The sequence below is a fragment of the Taudactylus pleione genome, unplaced genomic scaffold (genome assembly GCF_031769625.1).
Source record: "Taudactylus pleione unplaced genomic scaffold, aTauple2 ptg000265l, whole genome shotgun sequence".
Classification (NCBI taxonomy): domain Eukaryota; kingdom Metazoa; phylum Chordata; class Amphibia; order Anura; family Myobatrachidae; genus Taudactylus; species Taudactylus pleione.
The window spans coordinates 5481622-5507692 of NW_028284667.1; the positions used below are offsets into that span (position 1 = coordinate 5481622).

General features: G+C 43.0%; 1 protein-coding gene across 1 annotated transcript in view; it reads right to left on the bottom strand.

Annotated features, from left to right (window-relative positions):
• The window catches only part of LOC148513972 (zona pellucida-like domain-containing protein 1), an 89856-nt gene continuing 63785 nt past the window's right edge, over positions 1-26071 (bottom strand). The window contains exons 9-10 of the mRNA XM_088481190.1: positions 3018-3047; positions 1-341 (exon numbers count right to left, since the gene is read on the bottom strand). Coding sequence (XP_088337316.1) covers positions 166-341; positions 3018-3047 — 206 coding nt within the window. The 3' untranslated portion in view covers positions 1-165. The remainder of the gene's footprint in view (positions 342-3017; positions 3048-26071) is intronic.

Sequence of the window (26071 nt, forward strand, 5' to 3'; positions counted from 1 at the left end):
TTCCTTGTATTCATCAATGTTTTACAGTGCACGTATTAAAATATTATAAATTCAAAAAAACATTAGGTTGACATGAAAACATGTTAATGAAATATCCACACAATGTGCTGTCACGGTATATACGGAGGTTAAATTGATAAATAGGAGTGCAAATTGTTTGTTTCTTCAGTTGAAAGCTGGGTTATGTATACCGCATAAAACCAAACTGTTTTTCTTCTTTCTATTCAGTAGGGCAATAGAGATTATGAAGAAACAGAAGCTGGTAACACCAAGAATAACTACTCCTGAGATAAGTGCGCTGGTTACTGAGTTCATCTGAAATGGCGGACTATGTGGTTGAGCTGCAAAAAAAAAATTAAATGAAATTGGAAAAAAAAACAAATAGCTAAAGTAAATACATTTAATTTCTTAAATTATTAATGCTGTTGGAAATATCAACATTGATAATGGTAGGATTGAAATGAAATGCAAAATGACACAATGGGAATTGTAGCTTAATTGTAAAGAAAGCATTCAGCTGGCATTGTTATGGTAGCATATTAATAAAGTAAAAGATTGTAATTTTGTAATATGTGAATAGGACTAAGGAGTTTGTGAGAAATATTCTGCTCTGTGTAGTCTGCAAGAAGCATATGGGTGTAGGGAGTATGAGATATACATATGCAACAATGGTGTTTGTTAGTGATTTGGGGTCCTCCTGCCCAAGGAGGACCCCAAATCAGGAGTGGGGACCCCATAATTTTTGTGGGGTCCCAACTTTGAGAGGAATTCCAGTCCTTGACTGACCAGTTTGGGGCTAATTAATGTTATAACAGGGGACCCACACTGTGTGTCTCCCAGCTATACCTTATGCCCCCGGGTGGTCAACCTAGTGCTGGTTATTGGAAAATAGGGAGAGCCCCACACTGAATTTTCCCACTATTTTCCAAAACCAGACCAGGCTCAGAGGTACAGGGCTGGTTATGCATTTGGGGAGGGGAGCACATACTTTTAAACTATTTGAGGTCATATAAACAGTCATAATATAGGCATGTCTATAGTTTGATTGCCAACATTTTGACCTGGGGCAGACTTGATGAACCTTGTAGACCACCTGTAAAGAACAAAATTATTAACTATGCAATTACCATTACACCCCCTCACCCACCACTCAGGTGTGTGGCCATGAGCCCTGAGCTTTCAGCCCAGGGCTGGTTTTCCTTCAGAAGGGGAGATCCCATTTAATTTTAGGCTTCCTGAATTTCCAAGGGATTCCAGTCTGTGGCTAACCAGTATCTGGCTGAATAATGTTATGGTAGGGCAGGGGCAAATGCAGGATTTTTAAGGGGGGAGGGGGTTCTAGTGTATATATATATATATATATATATATATACACTGATATATATATATATATTTACACAAACACATAAACACACACACACATATATGTCACACATACTGTACATTACACACACACACATATACAGTATATGCCAAACACACAAACACATACACACACTTTACCATGCTGCAGGTTGGAGATGGAGATGGGACCAGGCACCATGTCAGTAAGTAATGACCTGCGGGTCAATTGGGAGGGGGCAGAGCCAAATGATGCAATTCTAATTCTAATGCATCATATTGCCTCCGTCTCTTCCCCATTGACCCGCAAATCGGGGTATTTTGCCGCGAGTGGGCGGGCTTAATAACATGATGGTGCTTGCTCTCCCCTCTGAGAGGGGGTTTCTGGGTACTCAGAATCCCCCTACATTCGCTACTGCAGGGGGACCCCACACTGTGTGTCTGCCTACTTAGCATTATCCCCCCAGGTGGTTCAGTCTGGTGCTGGTTATTGGAAAATAGGGGGAACCCTGTTCTGTGTTCTCTACCTATTTTCCAATAGCAGATCTGGCTGAGATGTTTGGTGCTGGTTTGGATTGGGGAAGGGGGAAGGACAACACATTTTTCTTAAATTTAACTTTCTGTGGTCATAAAGATATTCATAACATCGGCATGTCTATATTACGAATGTTCACATTTTAAATGTCTAAATTTTGGTTGTCTACTGTGTTGACATTTTGTCTGTCGACATTATGATTTGTCTATATTTTAAATGTCACCATCTTGACTGTGTCAAGTCAACATTTTGATCCTGTTGACATTTCAATCTGCCTATATATTACTTGTCTACATTAAGTACATGTCTACATTATGTACATTTTGACTGTCTAAATGTTGATTGTCAACATATGGTCCATCTCAACATTTTGGTTGTCTAATAAACCTGTGGACATTATGGTATTTTGAGGGTCCACATTTTGACTGTCTGAATAATATATCGCACACCTAATGGCTACATGTCAGGTAAGATCAGATTCCAGCCAAAGAGGTATTTATTCTGGACAGTCAGCTTCGAATGATACATTAGTTAATACAAAAGTAATGCTTCAACAAAATCTATACAAAGCATAGCATTGTAATACATAGTGAGTAGTGACATTGACATCAATTGTTGATGGTTAAATGGAGCATTTTATTAACAGTTAGAAAGATTCTGATGATCTCTGTATTTTGCAGACATCAAAGTCCATTCACTCATATATTTGAGAGAGCTTTTCATGCATTAGGGGTATATTTACTAATGTATGGGTTTATAGAAGTGGAGATGTTGCCCATAGCAACCCATCAGATTTACTTAACATTTATCTCGTACTTTCTAGAAGATAATAGCTAGAATCTGATGGGTTTCTATGGGTAACATCTTCACTTCTAAAAGCCACACTTTAGTAAATATATTGTGCCACTAGGAGTGCCGTAATAAGCCAGAAGTCCCGCCGCAGTTTTGTGTTTGATATTATATATTGGGTGAGGAACATTTTTGGTAATGATCACTAATAATACACTATTCCTGGAACCAGTTTTGAATATAACAGGGTAATGCTGAAAAAACTGCATAGTCAACTGTGTAGTTTGTTCTGTTTGTTTATTTGTTTGATGTAGTCAAATTATTACAATTAAATTAAATAAAATCATCTTACCAAGCTGGGAGTTGTTTGTTGGTGTTTCATCTGCAACAAAATAGAAAGAATAGATTGAGCTATCTTGGCGACCATTATCTATCTATCTATCTATCTATCTATCTATCTATATCCACTTTATTATTGACCGCACATATAATAAATACAATGATGACTATATAAAATAAATGTTCAAATGTTACATATATTGTGACTACAGTAGTCTCAGAAATTTCATGCATATTTCGGTGTAGGAAAACTGTAGCAGTAATGTTTGTTGAAGTCTGGGTCACTGTCTCAGCTGTCATATTGGAGCTACCAAATTTGAGTATACTTTATAATTCTGTAATTATGACATCAGTGGCTGATCTCTATCTCTAAGTTAGGTTTGCAATGGGCAATTATAATGAGAATCCACCTTCTGAGTTCCAAAACAAAAACTAAACATGAATAGTACAGATAGTAAATTACTGATTGTTATGTTGTACCATATAAATATCTCCCACAAACCGTACTTGTATGTGACCATACACATTATGCCTAGCAGTGCCCACACACTATGCCTAGCCAGATGCGTATCTTCCCATTGGCCTGGATGGCCCTCACGCCAGCCAAGGGGGGTGCCGTTGCCATCATTAGCAAATGATCTCTAGTCTCCTTTACTCTTACTGGGGTCATGCAGTCTTATGTCTCTTCTGCTCTTACCATTACCAGTGTCCTCCATTAATAGCTAATGTGTATAAGGCTTTTTATATGTCCCTTTATATCAGAAGCAATTAAAATTAGAGTGACTAAATATATATATATATATATATATATATAATTTATTTATTTTTTAAATATATCTCTTCCCCCACAACACCCACTGCATAACAATCACCACTCACTGATTCCCATATGTCAACCATGCAGGAAAAGAGTGCAAGCACCACATCAAACAGAATGCTCTATTTGCTTACCCATAGTGCATCTTGTTTGTTATTGATGCCCTCTTTTCCTGTGTTGTTGACATATAGAAATTAATAAACAGGGCTTTGCATGTAGTAAGTGTTATAACTGAAAAACTATAAACATATATATATATATATTAATATATATATATATATATATATATATATATATATATAGTCTCCCTATTTCTACAGGCATGTAAATAAAACTACCCCCAGTGTAAGTTTAATATGTGTTTATTTTTTTCTAAATATCAGGGATTTGCTATGACCTTTGTTGGTTGTAGAAAATCCCATGTTAGGAATAGGACATGATCCATATGGGCTTACTTCATACTTTTGTGGGAAATTGGAAAGGTCCCATGTGGGCTGTCATCCAAGTGAATTATATGGTGGAGTGTAACTATCAGTTGTGAAAAAGCATAATTTGTATATATGTAAATTATTTTACTCATAATGCATTATGTTTGTTTTTGATGCATTGTCTTTACTCTTTTCCTGTCTCTTCTGCTAATAGCTAATGTGCATCAGGCTTTTTATATGTCCCTCTATATCAGAAGCAGTTAAAATTAGAGAGACTAAATATATATATATATATATATATATATAATTTTTTCTAATATATCTCTTCCCCCATAACACCCACTACATAATATATGTAAATTATTTTACCCATAATGCATTATGTTTGTTTTTGATGCATTGTCTTTACTCTTTTCCTGTGTTTTTTACATAAATAAATTAATAAATAGTGGTTTGCAATACAGTAAGTTCTATAAAAGAGATATATATATATATATATATTAAAAAGAGAAATAAAAAATATTCTCCCTATATCTACAGGTGTGCGAGTTAAACTACCCCCAGTGTGTGTTATTTTTTTTCAAGTAGAAGGAGGGGGGTAGCCAGCTCCTTACATTGCCAGCTGCACTTGGACCCCTAGATACACCCCTGTGCCTAGCAGTGCCCACACACATTATGACAGTGTCCTCACGCATTTTGTATAGCAGTACCCACACACATTATGTATAGCAGTGCCCACACACATTATGTATAGCAGTGTAAACATACACATATTATGCCTAGCAGTGCCCACACACATTATCTACAGCAGTGTCCACACGCATTATGCCTAGCAGTGCCCACACTCATTATGTATAGCAGTGTCCACACACATTATGCCTAGCAGTGTCTACACACATTATGCCTATCAGTGTCCACACAAATTATGCCTATCAGTGTCCACACAAATTATGCTTAGCAGAGCCCACACACATTATGTATAGCAGTGTCCAAAACACATTATGCCTAGCAGTGTCCAAAACACATTATGCCTAGCAGTGTCCACACACATTATGCCTAGCAGTGTCCACACACAATATGCCTAGCAGTGCCCACACACATTATGTATAGAAGTGTCCACACACATTATGTATAGCAGTGTCCACACACGATGCATAGCAGTATCCACACACATTATGCCTATCAGTGTCCACACACATTATGCCTAGCAGTGCCCACACAATTATGCCTAGCAGTGCCCACACACACAGTGTGCCTAGCAGTGCCCACACACATTATACCTAGCAGTGTCCACACACATTATGCCTAGCAGTGCCCACACACGTTGTGTATAGTAGTGCCCACACACATTATGCCTAGCAGTGTTCACACACATTATGTATAGTAGTGCCCACACACATTGTGTATAGAAGTTCCCTACACACATTATGTATAGCAGTGCCCACACACATTATGTATAGCAGTGCCCACACTCAATATGTATAGAAGCGCCCACACACATTATGTATAGCAGTGTCCACACACATTATGTATAACAGTGCCCACACAGATAATGCACAGAAGTTCACACATGTATTGCCAATCTCCCAGCTTTTAAAGTTGATGAATAAGGACAACAACCGCATATAACCCCCCTTTATGCTCTAAAGGGACACCAGGTTACCAACTCCTATGTAATCTTTTTCACCCACCCTTAAACTCATGTTAAGTGGTGTACCTCCTATTACTAAAATTCAGTGCCTCCACCCAAGTATTGGTAGTAGACCGGTACTACTTGGGAAAACCCAAATGAGAATAAACTCATGCTTAAACTATATCACTGCATGCTTATAATTTTACTTAAGCTCACAACTGATACTCACAAATAATAAAATCTTGTATAGACATTATGTAACCCAATTACAATATGAGTGGTAAAATTTGACTGAACAGAGTAAAACTCAATCCTTGTATATAAATTAATAACTTAGATGTATATAGTGGTTATACAAGTCATATTTTACTGTAACACCTGTGGTCATAAAGTAGTTGATACATTTCAAGTCCTCAACTTGTTTAATACAGGGTAAGTACTTTACCCCACTGTCAGTTTGTAGTCCCTTTGACACTTGTCGATAATATGCTGTTCCTAACTTTTAGTATATAAAAGTTCTGTTGTCGGAATATCCTTTGACAGTAACTTTTCCTTTATGCTGCTGTCTATATCCACTCAAGGATAAATAAAGTTGATACATGTGTTGCAAATGTTTATAAGAGAATAGCATTTAGTTATAATCCACCTCCACCTTCTGAGTTTTTAAATATTTCCCAAGTTAGTAGTTTGCCTTATACCTTCAAATGTATTGTTATGCATATATATATATATATATATATATATATATGCATTTCCCCCTCTCCCAGCTATTTGCTAAGGTATGCAATCGGGAAGCCGACTGCCTAAATACCGGCAGCCATCATATCCCGGCAAGGGTGAAATGCCGGGCGTCTAGATGTAGACGCCCGCATTTCCCAGACGCCGGGAGACCGGTGCCCGGCATCCCGATCGTAGGGATGCCGGGCACTGCGAGTGGACAGCCGCGGGGGGGAGGGTTAGGTTTAGGGCTCCTGGGGGGGACTTAGGGTTAGGCACCCCCTGGGAGGGTTAGGGTTAGGCTAGGGGGAGGGAGGGTTAGGCACCCCCGGGGGGGACTTAGGGTTAGGCACCCCCCTGGGGGACTTAAGTTTAGGCAGCGGGGAAGGGGGTGGTTAGGGTTAGGCACTTAGAGGGGGGATTAGGGTTAGGCACTTGGGGGGGAGGTTAGGGTTAGGCACCCCTAAGTAGGGTTAGGGGGGTTAGGTTATGTTAGTAAATACTCACCTATCCACGATCGGGATTTCCAGCGCTGTCGGCCTTCCGCTGCTCGGAACTCTGCTCATGTCGGGCTGCCGCTGACGGGAATCTCATACCAATTCCATTTGCTAAGGCTAGTAGTTTAGGAGAGTCTGTCCAGCTCAATGGCTGGTAGTACAAATGTCATCCATCAATGCTAGTGTTATTTTTCCCACTTGCACTCCTGTGCTACTAACTTACAGTAGCTATGTATGTGCAGAGTTTGGAGTCTACTCACTGACCAGCAAGTATTCATACCACTACCTTTACGGAACTGAGGATTTCTCTGCCGGGACTCTGCTGCTATCACTACCTCAGCTGCCGATTAAAGAGCATATGATGAGGCTTCAATGCACTAACAGAGTAACCCTAGCCTTGTCCAACAGTAGCCCGCCTCCTTCCTACAGCTGACACCTCTAATGTCTGGTTCCACACCTCCGCTGGCCGCTACTGCTGCTATTCTGCCTCTACCTCACCTCAACTTTATGAGCAAATGTGCCCACATTGTGGAATACAGCCACTCAGCTGCAGTTATGGGCCGTGACTCCGGCCCCTCACAGCCTCTGCTCACCACCGATCCCACCGTGCAGCTCCCCCATCGGGAACACTGCTGCTGCTACATCCCCATGACCTCAGACTCTGACCCAGCTCCTGGGACCAACCACCAGTCAATCCACCAAAGTGCCACATGGTGAGCTGCTTACTGGGACGCCGCTGTCAACCTGCATCCCCAGCTCTGGCTGGGCTCCCTCTCCACCCCCTGTGCCCAGGAGCCTATCTACCACTCAGCTGCCACCTGGGACATGGGGGGGCGGGGGTGAGCACTCCAGCTCTCTCAGTCTGCTGGCAGCTCCTTCTATATGTCTCTGTCCCTGTCCTTCTTTTTTCTGACAGAAACCAAACCACACCCAGCTAAATCACTCCGCCCTTCTTCTAGTGTGTGTATGCCATCCAATGAGACACATCCCCACCAAAGAAAGAGGTACCATATAAACGTCTATGTAAATACATGAAATAGATATTCCTGTATACATAAATTATAGAAGGGCCATGTACATGAATGCAATAAATACATATATATACATATACTTTACCTCACAAATTGTATATTTATAAATATTACAATCATTTATGAGTACAGTACTTATTTTAACTCTTAACCAGAGTTACACACAGTCCATCACGTTTTATTGGGGGGTGTCAAGTACTTATGAGTGATGCTCCCAGTAGCTTTAGAAACACCTTTTCAGTGCTGTTCACACCAATATCAGATGCTTTGCAGAGCAGCAAGATAACTAGATTTACCTTCCTTATTTTCCAATGCAGGACAAAGCTATTGACATTGTAACTGTTTGGCCTAATTCACGACAGTTGGGTGGCATGTACAGGTATATTATGCCAGGTAGTGCCTACATACATACAGTAATACATAGAAATGCTCACGTAATTGTCAGAAGTGGCCAAATACATTTTGCCCTGCAGTGATCACATATAAATCTGGGCTTAATATGGTGACCAGTCTACAAAGCAGGGCCGGATTAAGGTCTGTGGGGGCCCCTGGGCAACAAACTTGTGGGGGCCTCTATGTAACCGCTATATATATATATATATATATATATATACATACATATATATACATACATATATATATATATATATATATACACACACACAGTATATCTGTATATATAACTATACACACACACACTCATATATAGGTGTTAGGGTGTATATACACACATATATACATATACTGTGTGTGTGTAAGCACACTATATACATTATATATATATATTAGGGATGTGCAGGCTCGGATAGGTTCGAGTTTGCACGTTGAGTTCGGATTTTTCCCTCCAAAAAAACGGAACTCAGAAAGAGGCAAAACGTCATCTTGCATGCACGAACATCATCATTCCTGGACAAAAGTCCAGGAATGATGATGTTCGTCCATGCAAGATGACGTTTTGCCTCTTTCTGAGTTCCGTTTTTTTGGAGGGAAAAATCTGAACTCAACGTGCAAACTCGAACCTATCCGAGCCTGCACATCCCTAATATATATATATATATATATATATATATAAGCACACACAATATATATATATATATATATATATATATATATACATACATACACACACACAGTATATATGGCTATATTTAGCCATATATACTGTGTATGTACACACACATAATGTGTGTATATATATATATATATATATATATATACACACATGTGTGTGCATATACACACAGTATATATAGCTATATACATATACATGTGTGTGTGTATATACACACTAAGGGCTACAGTACCTGCCTGTCAGCGCTCTGCACCGCTGAGGTGCACCAAGAGGGAACCATGACTCACCTCTGCTTTATGTTGGAGCCTCGGCTCCCTCTGACTGTCACTGATGACTGCGGCCACCGAGGAGCTTCCTACAGTCAGAGTCTCGCGAGATGATGACGTCAAATCTCGCGAGAATCTGGCTGTAGAAAGCTCCTCGGCGGCTGCTGTTAGGTAACTAACAGCTGCCGACAAGAACAATAGCGGAGCCGGAGACAGCTAAATGCTGTTAACAGCAGCGGAGACTCTGGGCAGTGTGTGGGGGCCCCTTATGTGTGGGGGCCCCAGGACGATCGCCCCCTTCACGCTCCCTATAATCCGGCCCTGCTACAAAGCAAAGTAATACCGTAGGTGCCATTAAAGCTGATTCTAAAGTGGGCCAGTAGAATCTTACTTAAACAATTAGAGGTTACATTTTATAAGGATATATGTATCTATATATCCTCCCTTAAAGAATGTAAGCTCTTTCGAGCAGGGCCCTCTACCCTCTTGTGCTTCTCCCTACTGTAATTTAATTTATCTTACTCCCCATTAGGGCAACTAACACTTGGCTGCTTATGTGGGCGTAAAGGTCGCTAATATAGCAATGTTTATTATCCATGTCCTGTACTGTATTGTATTGTATTGTATTGTATTGTAATGTAAGTCACTGGTTACTTATTTGTCAATGTACTTTGTAAGGCGCTGCGGAACACTTGTGGCGCCATATAAATAAATGATAATAATAATAATATATATATATATATATACATATATATATATATATATATATATTAGGGGTGAGCGGGTTCGGATTTCTGAAATCCGAACCCCCCCGAGCCCCCCCGAGACAACAATATTATAGTTTTTTCATTTTTAATATTATGCAACTTGCAGACTTCATGCATTACCACAATAGACTTTTCACATAACACACTAAACCTATGGTAACACTAAAGATATCAGGAATTTGAGTCAAGCTCAGTGGTAAAGTACTATATATTTATTCAATACATATTCATTTCCTTTACACAGTAATATTGAGAGTGTACTGTAAATGGATTAGTAATGTATTTTACTGTAAAGTTTAGTGATCATAAAGACATTAATAGTACTGATACATTTTCTTGTATCTTTCAAGCACATTTAATTCTTGGAAGACTCCACAAGCACAAAGTGCCTACATTTCTCTGTAACATATCAAGTAATATGTTTAAATTTCAATTGCATTCCAAAAGATATGTATTTCTGATTTTATGTTATGTCTGTCTTTATTATCCACAATAAAATTAACTAAAGATTATGGGCCTGATTCAGCTTCAGATGGAATTGCACAGCAGCACGCAAGCAGCTTTACAATTCCATCCTTACAATTATGGTACTGCAGTAGCAGGCATCACGCCTACTGCATGCATTACTTATCCGAGCTGCGCTGTACAATGCAACATTGCATAATCTACGGGATCATGGGCCGGCTAAGTGACCCATGGGGTCATTCAAGTTGGCAGCCACAAATGAGAGAAAGAGGCCAGGAAATCTCTGTCAACCGACATCCTGGCCTCCTCCCCCCCCCAACGGCGGCAACACGTCTATGTTTTGGAAAATGGGGGCCCTCGTCGCCCTCTCCCTCCCACATACTGTCAATCACTGACATACTGCTGCTGCTCTGCATGCGAACACACAGGAGTCATACTGCACGTGCGCAGTACGGGTCAGACAGCTGCGCAGTTACCTGAATATCGTGCACTGCTAAATCAGGCCCTATGTCATATTACCTGTAATATAACCTCTATAATCTGCAGTCTACTTCAGGGCAGAGGTGTTAGGTTGCATGAACTTATTGTCTTATACCCATTATTTACCTATAACTATGGGTACAAGCAGAGTTTAACAGCACCCCTTGGACAATTCAGCTTATTCCTTATTTCCTGCTGAAACATTATTAACACTTACATTAACTGATTATTTATTGCCAGAATGTATGTTGATGTCTGATCATCTCCTTTCCCTAAATCTTTTGCTCTTTGCCACCATTGTGTTATCTTATATCTCTGCTCCTTCTCTGTGTAGCCATTTTCCCTAATCCTGGAGAACTTTTGCTTGTTGCCGATTATATGTACCAAATATGTTCTCTCCATGGAATTTCCATCTTTCTGTCGCCCACTTCCTGTCTCATATGTTCCCAAAGCCATTAGATGGTAGACTTATTTTCATTTGCGATGTTTTTACAGTACCTCGAGTTGCTATGTATGTTGTTTAGCTTGAACTGCAGCCTACTGTAATGTACTTTATAAATAGTTAAAAATAATTTGAATAATGTGTTGATGTAAGTGCATTCACGTTTCTTTCATTATGAGAATGTACTGCAGCTGAAATTACAGAAAGGTCACTGTTCTGTGGCTTTAGGGAGCTATGCTTTGTACCAATCGCCTGCCCTTTTCACAAATGGAACGTTGTAATAATGATTAATCTGCCTTCAAAAGATCTACAGAGAAACTAAGCAAAGGCACTTGTGTTCTGAAATAGAGAATGGATACATATGGCGCTGGCAAATTATCCTTTTTTCAACTTTTGCTGTTTATCTGAAGTGATTTACAAATGAAAAAATATGACCAATTCTAATTACAAAGTTTGGGCTAGTATGCTTAACTGTTTATGTTTAGCATAGAGTTGTTACTAGAGATGTGCGCTGACCCCCGTGTTTTGGTTTTGGGTTTGGATCTGGATTCATCTTTGTGTTTTAGTTTTGGTTTTGCAAAACCCCCCGCAAGTGTTATGGTTTTGGATCTGGGTTTTTATTTTTTTTAAATTGATAAAAAGTTTTTAACAACAGCTAAAATCATGTAATTTTTTTAAATCCACAACCTCGAAATTCTGATTTAAAATCCAAATTCCAAACTGCGACTCGGATCTGTCCAGATTCAAGAAATTTGTCTGGATTCAGATTTCTGGAGAACCGAACCGCATGTCTGTAGTTGTTACAATGCTTCTGATCTATACAGTAACTAATCTGGTGAACAGCAGGTGGCAGGGTTTTATAGGTAATTAATCATATACAATACTACCATAAAGATGTTCACTGTTTTATATTAAAGTGAATTACATTAGTTCATTTTATTAATAGTTTTTTAGTAACACAATGACTGTACATTATGTTTACATTATGGTTACATCGTGTCACCTTCCACAAAGTACGTGAGTGAAAAGGGTGTGGTATAAAAGATAGACAGTTAAATGGTTGACAATGTCTAGATAGACACCAGGGGGTAAATTTACTAATGTTCCATTTGGTATTCAATTTTATGAATCTATAAAATCAACTGAAATTGAATTGAAATTGAACTGCAAAATCCCTTAGCAAATCCCTAATTTACTAATATTCGATTTTGCATTCGATTTTCAAATCAAATTTGATTTTGGTTGATTTTAAGAAGGGATTTTGGCCCTCATTCAGAGCCACTCGCTAGCGGCAGTACGCTCGTTCCGAGCGATGTTCGCACATCTGCGCATGCGCACGGATCGTTATACGCATGCGTGAACCAGTCAGTGCGGCCGAAATTCATGTGCTCGCAATATAGCGAATGCCTGCTATTTTGAGTGACAGAATGAGGCGTATGTGGGTGGTAACAGGGGAAGGTGCTTGAAAATGGGGAGTGGAGATCCGAACGCAGGCGTGCTTAAAGGTCAAAACGGGCGTTTTATGGGTGTGCATAATTAATACAGCAGCGTCATTGACCACGTCACTGGGTTATTTTATAGCCAGAACTGCTCGCAAGATTGTGGTAGCAAAAACCAACCACAAGAATAGCGAGCAGTTCATACGCTGGTCGATGTACTCGATTAATCTAATAAATAGCGGACATGACGTATGGTGCGAGCGGCCAGGGGGCGTTTTTAACAAATAAACGAGCGTATGTTTTGCTCGCTTGTTCAGACTTAGAGGTGTGAACAGACTGCAATTTGCGAACGGATCATTTGAATAGCCACCCCTTGTTTTTGAACGAACGACCGCAAATAGCGAACGGCTCTGAATCAGGCCCTTTGTGTTTAATTTATGAAATCCCTTCCAAAATCGAACCTCAATCCCAATTAATATTGAATGCAAAATACAATGCAAAATTAAACGCAACTTCCTCATTACTTCCTATTGGGCCAAATGTATCACATGCACACTAACAGGGGAAAAAAATTGAAACACTTGTGCACACTCTAGAAAAGTGAAAGTGATTTATAATGTTCTCATAAACATAATATGCTAATTTTAAATATATGTATATATATATATATATATATATATATAATATATATATATATATATATATATATATAAACATATATATATACATATATTCCATAAACAATAAACCTTACGGTTGCACATGACTCATAAAGGCTCCTCAGACAAGATCTGAAATCTAAAAAACCTACAGAATTTCTACGCAATACAGATATGGTATGCTATCACATCCTGTGGTTAACTGCAAATTCAGCACTCTCACAGAGTGAGATTGCTGTCACTCACAAAATGGTGGAGCTGCTAATTCACAGAATTTTGTGCACATTGGAATACACACATGCAGTCTATGCAACTGAGGTCTGAGCAGTTATGTTTTGCAACATGCATCCTACTCAGTGCCCACAATCTTCCCATTCATTCACTACAACAATCCCACTGGGTTCCAACATCCTTCTCTCTCCATCCATCCATCTCATTCAGAATACACATTCAGCTCCCTAATTTCTAAAACTATCATACTCTGTCTATGCATGTACACTATCTGCACCTCCATTTTGCTCTATCTTTCCCAATCTCTACAGCTGTGTGGTCTCCTTACTGTGCTAGTTCTTTATTCCCTCATCCGCACAAATCAATCTTTGCCCATCCGCACCGCCCTGTCTTCTTGCATCCATGCCACTCTGTTTCCTTCCATCTGCACCACTACTTTCCCCCAGCCATGCCACTCTGTCTTCCCCTAATCTGTGCCACTTTTTCTTCCTCCATCTGCACCACTCTGCCCCTCCCCAACCGTGGCACTCTGTCTTCCCCCCACCCGCACCACTCTGTCTTTCCCCCATCTGCACCAATCTGTTTTCCCTAATCCCTTCTGATGTGTGTTCTCCCATTGTGCTAGTCGGTATTCCCTCATCCGTATCAATCTGTCTTTACCCATCTGCACTGCTCTGTCTTCACACGTCCATGCCACTCTGTACCTCCATCCACATCACTCTGTTCTCCTAAACTGTGCCCCTCTGTCTCCCCCACATCCGTACCACTGTTTTCCACCCATCTGCATCACTTTGTTCCCCTTATCTGTGCTGTTTAATCTCCCCACCCCTCTCCATGCCTTTCTGTCTCCCCCATTCATGACGCTCTGTCTCTTCCCCAGCCACCCCACTCTTATCCCATCTGCGCAGTTCTATCTTCTGCTCAGACCTCAGTTGCATAGACTGCATGTGTGTATTCCAATGAGCACACAATTCTGTGAATTAGCAGCTCTACCATTTTGTGAGTTACAGCAATCCCACTCTGTGAGAGTGCTGAATCTGCAATTAACCACAGGGTGTGATGGCATACCATATCTGTATTGTGCAATGAACACGTCCATTAAGGTGTCAGCCTTAATTATCTGAATTTCATTGCTTTTTTAAGTTTGAGTGCAGAAATTCAGTAGGTTTTGTGAAATTTCAGATCATGTCTAAGAAGCCTTAATGGGACATGTTAAACTGTAAGGTTTTGTCTATGGAATTTCATTGCTTTTTTATTATTTATTAATAAATCAGAGATGGGAGTAGCAAACCGGGCCACCTGCAGGAGAGAAGGGCAACAAAATGGTACACTAGCACTGTTGGTGGAGGAGACAGCACACAGGAGGTGTTTCAGGGGAGCAGGCTGCAGGCGTGCCGGGCAGTGGCAGCAGTGGGGAAGTGCACTGGGGCAGCAATGGGGGTGCGGAGCAGTGGCAGCACCGGGGCAGTGCACAGGTTCAGCAGAAAGGCACACTAGCACTGATTTTGCCAGCCCTGAACTTCTTCTTAAGACCACTACACATGGAACGATGTGCTCACCATGTGATATCGAGAACAATTTCCCTTAAATATTCCCTGGCACTTCAGGACATGATATGGTGCTTAAACAGCACATTTTGACTTCTTTAGCTATCATGCAAGATCTAAAGATAGCTGACTGCATACACGGATCAGTGAGATCCATGATGCAAGCATCTGTGTAAAATAAATTATTTAGAAACACATGCACGGATCAGTGTGATCATCATGTGGCTTGCATCTGAAAAAAAAATCAATAAGACGCAGATGCATGGACAGATCAGAGAGATCCGTCCATGCATCTATGGTAAAAAAAAATGAATAAAAGTATATATTAAAAAAAAGCGTGCTCCCCCCCAAAGGAACAACCATCCCTGTGCTCTGGAGACCACTACTGGTTGTGCTAAATACAGGGGAAAAATTATGTAGGGGTCCGCCGTATGAGGCACAACCAGCACTGGAAATACCCAAGTGAAGCCACTTTGAGTACACCCCTCTGCTGGAGGCACCTACTGAGGCTGTGCAAAAAGTTGAAGCTACCTATCTGTATAATGGCGCAATTGTGAGGTAATAGTTTAAAAACTGCAACTCTCTCAATTACCTGAACCCCAAAAGCACCTACACTGGAACAATAGCTACAGTACCTAATAAAACAAACCACCCTGTACCCTGACTTATGCTTCCCAAAAATTCCCCATAGAGAACAGCAGAAAAGTGGTCCTAACTGAGAGTGTCAGAAAAAACTGACAGTTAGAGCTTTAGATTACTTCTAAATCCTAATTTTTTTATGTTTTTGCCCTGAAATTTGGCATGCAGCACCGAGCCACAGTTCTACCCATCCATGCCAAATTTTAGCTTGGTACTTCCAATAGCTTTTGAGGTGTAGCCCCTTAAACACCATGCCACCCCCTCTGGAGTTCTCTATGGGAGAATGCCATTTTTTCGATTAAGCCTTAATATAAGGACACGACTGTGCCCTTATAATATAGTTTATACCTATATATGTTTATATGTATATGCATATATAATTATATACAGGGCCAACTCAAGGCATGTTCGACCAGTGCGGTCGAACAGGGGTGCCACCCCATAGAGGGCGCACCCCTCCCAACATCCCGATTTAAGCAGGATAGTCCCACTTTTCAGGCACTGTCCCACCCATGGGCCGAAGTGTCACTCGGGTGGTCGGGAGGTTGGGCACCTCCGGTACCACCGCAGCTGTGCGGCGGTACTGGACCCCGGAGAAGCTAAATGGATGCTGCTCGCATGCACACAGCATCCATTCAGTGCAGGGAGAGGGCTGGGGAAAGCCTAGCTAGCGAGGGAGTGCTGGGCTCGCCCCCAGCCTGACATTACACGGGAGGCGTGCCAAGCGGACTTGCCCCCAAATAACATAATTTCAGGGGCATGGCCTATGGTAATTAGGCCACACCCTCATTTTCGGTCACGCGAGGCAAGTACGGGGCAACTATTACCCATCCTGCACAGGGCACGGCTACCGCTGGAGCCAAACTGTATATATGTATTTATACATTTATATGAATATATATACTGTATACATGTGTATATACTTAAAATGTATTTTTTTTTTACAAAAAATTTTTTGTTCGCCTGGCTATGTCGGCTGAACCCCACCCTGGTGGGGGTGGGCAGTGGCAGTGGCAGGCTGGGCCGGGGGGCAGGGTGCCATGTGCCCCCCTGGTCACAGCATCATGCGGGCCGCGGGCCGGGGCAGTCTGTGTCATTGTGACACAGACTGCACCGCGTGTGTAGCTCTGACCGGACGGAGTTCGATCAGCGATACACAAGTGACAAACACACAGCCGCCGGCTCCGGCAGCTGTGTGTTTGTTTTGATCAGCACTCAGCAGCTAATGAGAGTCTGTCAGACTCTCATTAACTGCTGCTGCTCCCACTGCGGGAGCCGCTCCATCTCCCAGCTCCCGCAGTGGGCAATGGAAGATGCGTCATGACGTCTCTCCCATAATGCAGAGCGGCCCGGGAGGACAGATGGAGGAGCAGATGCCGGCGGCGGGAGCGGGGAATCAGGTAAGTGGTTTTTTTAATTCTGCTTTTTATATTACGTGTGTCTACTGGGGGGGTCTGGCACTACAATGAGGAGACCACTACTGGGGGCACTGCAAAGGGGGGGACTACTACTCCTGGGGGCACTACAAGGGGGGGCTACTACTACTGGGGGCACTACAAAGGGGGGGACTACTAATACTGGGGTCACTACTAGGGGGGGACTACTACTGGGGGCACTACAAGGGGGGACTACTACTACTGGAGGCACTACAAGGGGGGGCTACTACTACTTGGGGCACTGCAAGGGGGGTACTACTACTACTGAGGGCACTACAAGGGGGGTACTACTACTAGGGGCACTACATAGGGGGAGGGGACTACCACTGGGGGCACTGCATCGAGGGACCACTGCTGGGGGCTCTATATAAAGGGCAATACTGGGTGTACTGCATAGGGGGAGACTACAACTGGGGCCACTATTTAAGGAGCATTGCATAAGGGTTACCACTATTGGGGGCACTGCATGGGGGTGGACTGCTACTGGGGGCACTATATAAGGGGCACTGCATAGGGGTACCACTATTGGGGGCACTATATAAGGGGCTTAATACTGGGGGCACAAGGGGCACTGCACAGGGGGGACCTCTACTAGGGGCACTATATAAGGGGCTTACTACTGGGGGCACAAGGGGCACTGCATAGGGCGGATCACTACTGGGGGCACTACTGGAGGCCTGCATAAGGGCGTTCTCTCCTGTGGCACACGGGGGCACTGCATATGGGCACTACGATAGGGGGCTGCCCCTAATCTTTATTTTTTCCTTACATTAATCCCATATGGACCCGCCTCCTCCCTGGAACACTTGAGGGGGGGGAGCGCCGTAGCACGCATGTCCTTCGGGCACCCTGGCTACACGCTACTCCTCTGCCAGGGCTGCCTGCATGCATTTGTCCCCCAGGCTAAAAGTTGCCAGCCAGCCCCTGGGGGTGGGCCTGTGTGCACCTTTCCTATGGGGCCCCCAAAGAGCTAGTTATGCCTTGATACCGTAGGTAGGTGCACAGCATAACATAGCATTGAGCAGCCATTATTCCTAAAGCCAGGCTGCCGCACATGCTTTTGGGAAATTTTCAAGGCATCACAATCAATTTCCAGTCAATAGAATGATGTTTAGAAGTTCAAATCAACTGTCTCTCTTTATTCTATTTATTTGGGGATTTCAAGTTCGATTTTCAGTTTGATTTACGTTCGATTTGCAAATCGAATGTTAGTAAATGAAGGGATCCTTCATTTAGACTATGGGAAAACATTGATGTTTTGCCTTTATTCGATTTTCAGTGAACTTCCATTTTCTTTTCGATTTGATATTCAAGTTTGGCTTTAGTAAATCTCCATTATCAAAATCGAATGGAGATAGAACCAAACTTGAATGGCAAATCGAACAGAGGAGCTCATTCAGACCGTGTCGCTAAGCTGCGCTCTCACGCAGCTAAAAGGGGCCAAGTATGCAAATGCCACGATCGAACTGTCTTCTATTTATTAGCGAGCGAAGGCAGATCGAACGCACGCCGGTATAAAGCCGCCCGCTTTTCTCTCTTAACACACGTCATCTCCAGGAAGTGTCTGAACAATCGGAACCATTGAGAGCCATCGGAGCAGCACGCAGCGCCGCCGCAAGCACTGTGATCACTGTAGGCTGAAAAACAACCAAGTGACGTGCACAATGATGCATCTTTGCTAATTATGCACACCCATAAAACCCCATTTTGATGGCCAGACACGCCTGCATTAGCAGCACCATTCCCCTGTTCACAAGCACCTCCCCCTGTTACCACCCACAAACGGCGCTATCTGTCACTCAAAATAACGTCCAGTTTGTGTACTACGAGAGCACAATTCCTGGCCGCAGTGACTGATTCAAGAATGCGTACTTTGACGCATACACATGCGTAAATGTGCTATAATCGCCCATAGCATGTGTTCGCAGCTTAGCAAACAGGTCTGAATCAGGCCCAGAATCCAAAATCGAACTTTAGTAAATATACCCCCAGATGTTAGACAGGCAATAGGTCGACAAGGATAAAAGGTCAACAATGACTAAATGTTGACACACTAAAGGACGACATGGAAGAAGGTTGACATGTATAAATGGTCGTCAGGGTCAAACATTTGATGCAAAAGTGGTCGACACATTTTTTATTTTAAATGTCGAACCATAATCTTCACCATAATCCTAACCCTTCCCTTGGTGCCTAACCCTAACCCCCCCCCCTCCTGGTGCCTAACCCTAACCGCCGAGGTAGTTGCCTGACCCTAACCATCCCTTCTAGTGCCTAACTCCAACCCTCCGGTAAGTCTCCTGACCATAACCATCCCTTCTACTGCCTAACCCTAACCCTCCTTCCTGGTACTAACACTAACCATTGGGGTAAGTGCCTAACCCTAAAAAAAACATGTGTCGATCATTTGTGTGTCGACAATTTGACCATGTACCTGTTGACCTTCCATGTTGACATTTAGTGTGTCGACCTTTTGTCCCTGTAAACCTATTGTCTGTCTTATCCTGGCCATACACTAGCAAGATTTCGGGCCGATTGCCCCATTTTAGACACATTGTACAATAAATTGTTTCGAAATCGTGTAGTATTTAGGTAGGATACGATCCGATGCGCACTCCCATCGCTATTCTATTGTATCGTATGATCAGATGTGTAGCCCATATTATCTATCGTAATCGTATGCAGAATGTGTGTGAAAAAAGCACCAAATTGTACGGCCGGGACTTCCAGGGAGTTGCCGAGGAGTTCAAGGGAAAACGTATGATGAATCGCATTGTACTGCATCGTACTAGTGTATGGCCAGCATAACATCTGGTGTCTATCTAGACATTGTCGACCTTTAACTGTCTGTCTATAGTCTAAATACTGAGTGAATGATGTGTGTGATACACATTAGAAGGAGTCTAGCCTTTTTTGTATGTTTAAAAAGTTTCCAGTTAAAGATTTAATCTTAGGTATGATGCTGATGAAACTGACTGTTGAAATCATTAGCCTGGACTTAAGTTCACCTAACAATGGGCGTAATTCATAGCCGCTCGCTAGATGCGATCGCTCGCACGATGTGTATGCAAATTGCGTAGGCAGTGCTATCAACCAGCAATGCATTTGCACGCCCAGTATTTCTTAGAGCGAGATCACATAGTGTATGCAGACACCCACCAGCCTGTTTAAAGATGCCCACTTGCGCATGTCATGTCCAGGAAGTGTATGCAACCATCGGTACATCGGGTAACATCAGATGCTACCACAGAGCTTGAGGTTGACCGTACCCTGCCACAAGCACTGCGAGCACTTCAGTGTAAAAACAAGCCAGGTGACGTGTACTAAGATGCTGTCTTTTAATTATGCACACCTCTACAACGCCGTTGAGATGCTCAGGCACGCCTGCGTTTGCTCCTCCACTCCCCCGTTTTTAATGGCCAGCCCCTGTTACCACCTACAAACTGCTTCTCCTGTCACTCACTCTGCTGAGCTGTCTGTGCACAGCGAGCTAATGCATTGTGTACTTTCGCTAAGGTATGCGCGTGCGCACTGGGATGCATACGCATGCGCACGCGCACAATGCATACCATCAGCAGCAGCGAGAGTATGCATCTTAGCGAGAGGGTCTGAATGAGCTCCAAGGGAAGCAGTCGGGAAGCTGGCGGACGCAATGCCAACCGCCCGCTTCTCGACTGCTTAATCCCCGGCAAGGGTTAAATGACAGGCGTCGAAGTCTCGACGCCTGCCATTTTACCTACGCTGGGAGACCGGCGCCTGGCATCCCGATCGAAGGGATGCCGGGTGCTGCAGCGGACAGCCGCGGGGGGGAGGGTTAGGTTTAGGGGCTCCCGGGGGGGGGACTTAGGGCTAGACACCCCCCGGGAGGTTAGGGTTAGGCTAGGGGAAGGGGTGGGTTAGGGTTAGGCAAATGACAATCAGCAATTTTCTCCCAAACGCCGGAAAATGGACAAAAACTGTTTGAACAAATTGTTTAGATCAAACATTTAACAAACTTGTCTAACGACCATTTTCATCTGTTTTCTGGCATTTAGGAGCAAATGCTGATCATCATATACTCCCATACGTTACCAGATTTTCATTCCAACCAATCAACTATTTGGATGGTTGGACAGAAAATCTTTAGGTGTGTACCCAGCTTAAGTGCTATTCATGGGTAGGATATTAACTTTTTTTCCTTCATGACATTACCTACTAATAATATGTGGGACACTTCTTAGAAGACATTAATAACACCATTAGTGTAGGAAATGCTCTAGCAACTCTGTGAATCAGGTATGAGAGCCTTGGCTCCTATGTCATAAATATCCACTCTCTTCATATATGTTATTGGATATATTTTGTATTACACAATAACAAGCAAAGCTCTTTATTTCAGCTAACCTAGCATTGAGGCTTGTCAAACTAAATAGTAGTGATTGTTCATTCCTAATGTCTGTTATGTTTGCAAAAATGCTATATACCCGTATTGTTATGTTGCCCATGGCATACACTGGTTAGATTCAGTAATACGTAGAATTACATAGCCTAATACCTGTAGTTCTATTCAACTCATTCTAGTGAGGCTTTGTTTTACATGAGAGATTATTGCTTTGCCTTATTTAATTAATGTTCAGCACTTGTAAATGCTGACAGGTGAAACAGTTGTTGTTGAAATCTACATAAAAATACACACATTGCTTCTCGTCCCTGTACATGTGCAAAACTCAATTTTCATGTTAATCAGGGTTTTGGCAATAAAACCAAAGCAGTTACATGTTTCCTATTTCCCCTGTCCAAATGGGCTTATAGTGTTTGTGGAATCATTTAGCCTCAAAAAAGCTGCATTAATTGCAAAGGATTGAGCATTTTCCTGCCAGTTCTATACGCACACCAATTGCTGGCAGCGTTACTTTAGCTCTTACAGAGTTGAATTAGCCCCAAAAACAAATACCATTTAAATAGCTGGTCAGACAGCACTCACACCTAATACCAACAATAGAATGGGAGGGCAGTATACTTTAATTAGGAGTACCTTTTGTGTTATCATTGCAGCTTTGATATAAAATGAATTCCACTTCAGAACAAATATATGTCAATTTATCTTCTGGAGGTATGATTAGAGCACTTCATTTCATAAGTACTACTTTGCTGTATTATTGATTAGTGGCTTTTAGTTGTATTGATTGAAAGATACTGATGGGTCTGAAGGACGCTATCCAAGTACTCTTGCCTAAGTGTAGGAAGGTGTTAATTTCCTATTACTGTGTACGCTTTCAAACAAACAGACTTTAAATGAAAAATAAAGATTTGAATTGAATTTGAAAATATGTATTTTTATGAAACATACTGTAATGTAGCAATGAACAGTAGTGCTTCTTTATTAAAGGGACAATAACATCAAAAATACATTGTATTCTATTGAAAAAAAAATGATCTTACAAATGACTAAGTAATACAAAGTACTAAGGTTCTGATTCAGAAAGGAACGCACAGATGCAGAAGCACGCACCCGGAAGCTGCGAGAATATGCTAATGAATGCATACGCATGGCAATCGCAGAAGAATAAGCAGACGCCCAGCACTACATGATACCACCCACTTCCCTTTACTTGTGTCCTCTATACCTGGCAGGACAGCAGAAACATCGGTAACATCAAGAACCATCGGACCCATACGCACAATAGTGATTGACCTGACCCTCCTGCAGACATAGCGAGACTTCCTGTGTGCAACTAGACCTCAGGCTGCGTCCGCTACCACAAGAGCTTAATTATGCATGCCCCTGAAATGCCATCCAAATGCACATGCCTGCGTTTGCCCGACCACTCCCCTGTCACCACCCTCAAATGGCACTTCCTATCAATCACTTGTCCCTGGGGCTGCGGACTCCCTCCGTACGCATACTCCATCGCACTGGCTGGTTCGCACACGCGTGCTGCAATGCATACACTTGTGCAGAGGAAAGCCATTGAACGATTGTGTGCGTCTGCATCCATGCGTTCCTTGCTGAATCAGGCCCTAAGTACAGTATGCCTTTCTTACAGAAAATGGTTTATAACAGGAAATGGTAGAAGACATTATGGGGGTGACTAGAGAATTAATTATTTAATTTTTTTTGTTTGTTGTAGGCTAAGGGCCTGATTCTGAGTTGGATACTATTCCGATATTAAAGCATACGGCAGATGTTTATTCATCTGCGCATGTGTCAGAGACGCTCCGCACATGCATCACAATTGTGTACATACAGAGTCTCAGTACAGATTTAGATGCATGGTAGCAGAAATGTAAGGGGCGTTCCTGGACACTGACTGGGGGTAATGGGGGTTTGCTAAAAGGATGCACGGAGATGTTGCACCTTATGAGAGTGTTGCAGGCATGTCACTTGTGTGTAGCTGAAATCGGTTAGATGCTGTACCGCTCACATAGGAGGCCATACTCAGATGGTGAAACTGCACCTACCATAGGGCAAGTGCAAGTTTCAGGAAGACGCTCTAAGCGGTATTCCAGCATCTGCGGATGCTGACAGTGGGCGTCTCAGTACTTGCAAGTTTGGATGCACGGATGTACACCAGGGAAGGACTTTGTGTATGCATTGTGCGCATGCGTATGCATCGCAGTTAGCATGTGCATACCTTCAGGGCCGTAGAGAGCTGCAGTGGGCCCAGGTACAGCCCTAGGGGTGCGTGGCCTAATAGCGGGAGGTGTGTCCATGCCCCCTCGAGCAAAAAAAACAACACAGTACTGCAGCGCCGTGAAGTGGCGCTACGCGCCGGGCAGGGAGGCGCTGTAAGCCCCTCAGCCCAGCGCAAAGCCAGGGGGTGTGATCAGTGTGATCGCTCACCCATCCACAGGCAAAGGAGACTGCTGTGGCTGCTGCTCAGCAACCACAGCAGTCTCCCAATGCAGCTCAGCACACGCTGTGTGCTAGGCTGCTGAGAGAGAGAAAGGAGGAGAGAGTGGCATCGGACCCGGGCCCCCGCCGGGTCCCTCAGGAGGCCCGGGCCTGGGTAATCTATACCTGCTCCCCCCCCTCTCGGCGCCCCTGCATACTTTAGTGAAAGTTCACAATGCATTCGCTCGCTGCGCACAGACAGCTCAGCAGAGTGAGTGACAGGGGAACCCGTTTGTAGGTGGTAACAGGGTCTGGCCATTAAAAATGGGGGAGTGGAGGAGCAAACACAGGCGTGCCTGAGCATCTCTATGGCGTTTTAGAGGTGTGCATAATTAAAAGACAGCATCATAGTACACGTCACCTGGCTTGTTTTTACACTGAAGTGCTCGCAGTGCTTGCAGGAGGGTATGGTCAACCTCAAGCGCTGCGATAGCATCGGCTGCTACGCGATGTACCGATGGTTGCATATACTTCCTCGACATGACGTGCACAAGTGGGTGTCTTAAAAAAGGCTGGTGTGTGTCTGCATAAATTATGTGACCGCTCTCTAAGAAATATTGGGCGTGCTAATGCATTGCTGTGCGGGAGCACTGCCTACGCAATCTAGCGAGCAGCTCTGAATCAGCTCCTAAGGGTCATATTTATAAACAAATATTTATGGTATATGCCCCCAAAACACCATACTTACAATGAGAATCCCTAGCATGTATCTAGGGATATCAAAATGGAATTTATATTACTGCTGCACAGTGCCTTTTAAATATATTACATTACTTTATTTTAGCAGAAACAGCCCTTTTCCTTTTATTGATGTTGCATGTTTGCATATCACTGGGAGACTTAGCGCCTCCCTTAGGTGATGCAGCTCAGCTAACTCTCACTCAGTGGCTTCACCGGGTGTGGTGTGGTGACACCTGGTGTGGCACTATAAACCCCTCATATAGCACTGATGTTTTGGTGTCACCCTGTGCAGTCGGCACCACCCTAGTGACGCCACTGCTCTCACCAGGTTTATAAAACCCTTAATACACAGTCCTGAGCAGTGGCAATTCCTTCCAGTTCCAAGTTGGGGAGATACCTCAATTGCAGCTCATGTCAATTCCGACCCAGACAATCTGATGCACATGTGCAGAAAATCTTGTCGTAGAAAAAAAAATGGGATGGGCACAAAACCCAATGTCTAGGGACTGCATTGGCTGCAGTCCCTAAAAGCCAGGTAACGCTTGCATTCTAGCAACCGAAGCAGCTTCACATTGGAAATGCCAGTGCACGGATTGGAGGCTTTATGGGAGTGGTGGTTTTTACTGCCTGGTCATGAGTTTAGGTCAGTGTTAGGTCTACCCCTAAAGGGGACTATCCATTAGGCGACCTGAAAAACTGAACATTTAGCAATCAATCCTTCAGGTCGCCGGGTGCGACCTCCTATCTGTGAACATGTGGAACCTGATGCACGTCATCAGGTTGACGAGCATGTTCCACAGATAGTCGGCGTTGGCAAGGACCAAGCATGCACGCGCATCGCTGGTCCTTGCCGGCTATCCATTAGATGACTTTCTGAACTTTCCAACCAAAACCTCCCGGTTTTGGTCGGATCGTTCAAAAAGTCATCTAATGGATAGGCCCCTTA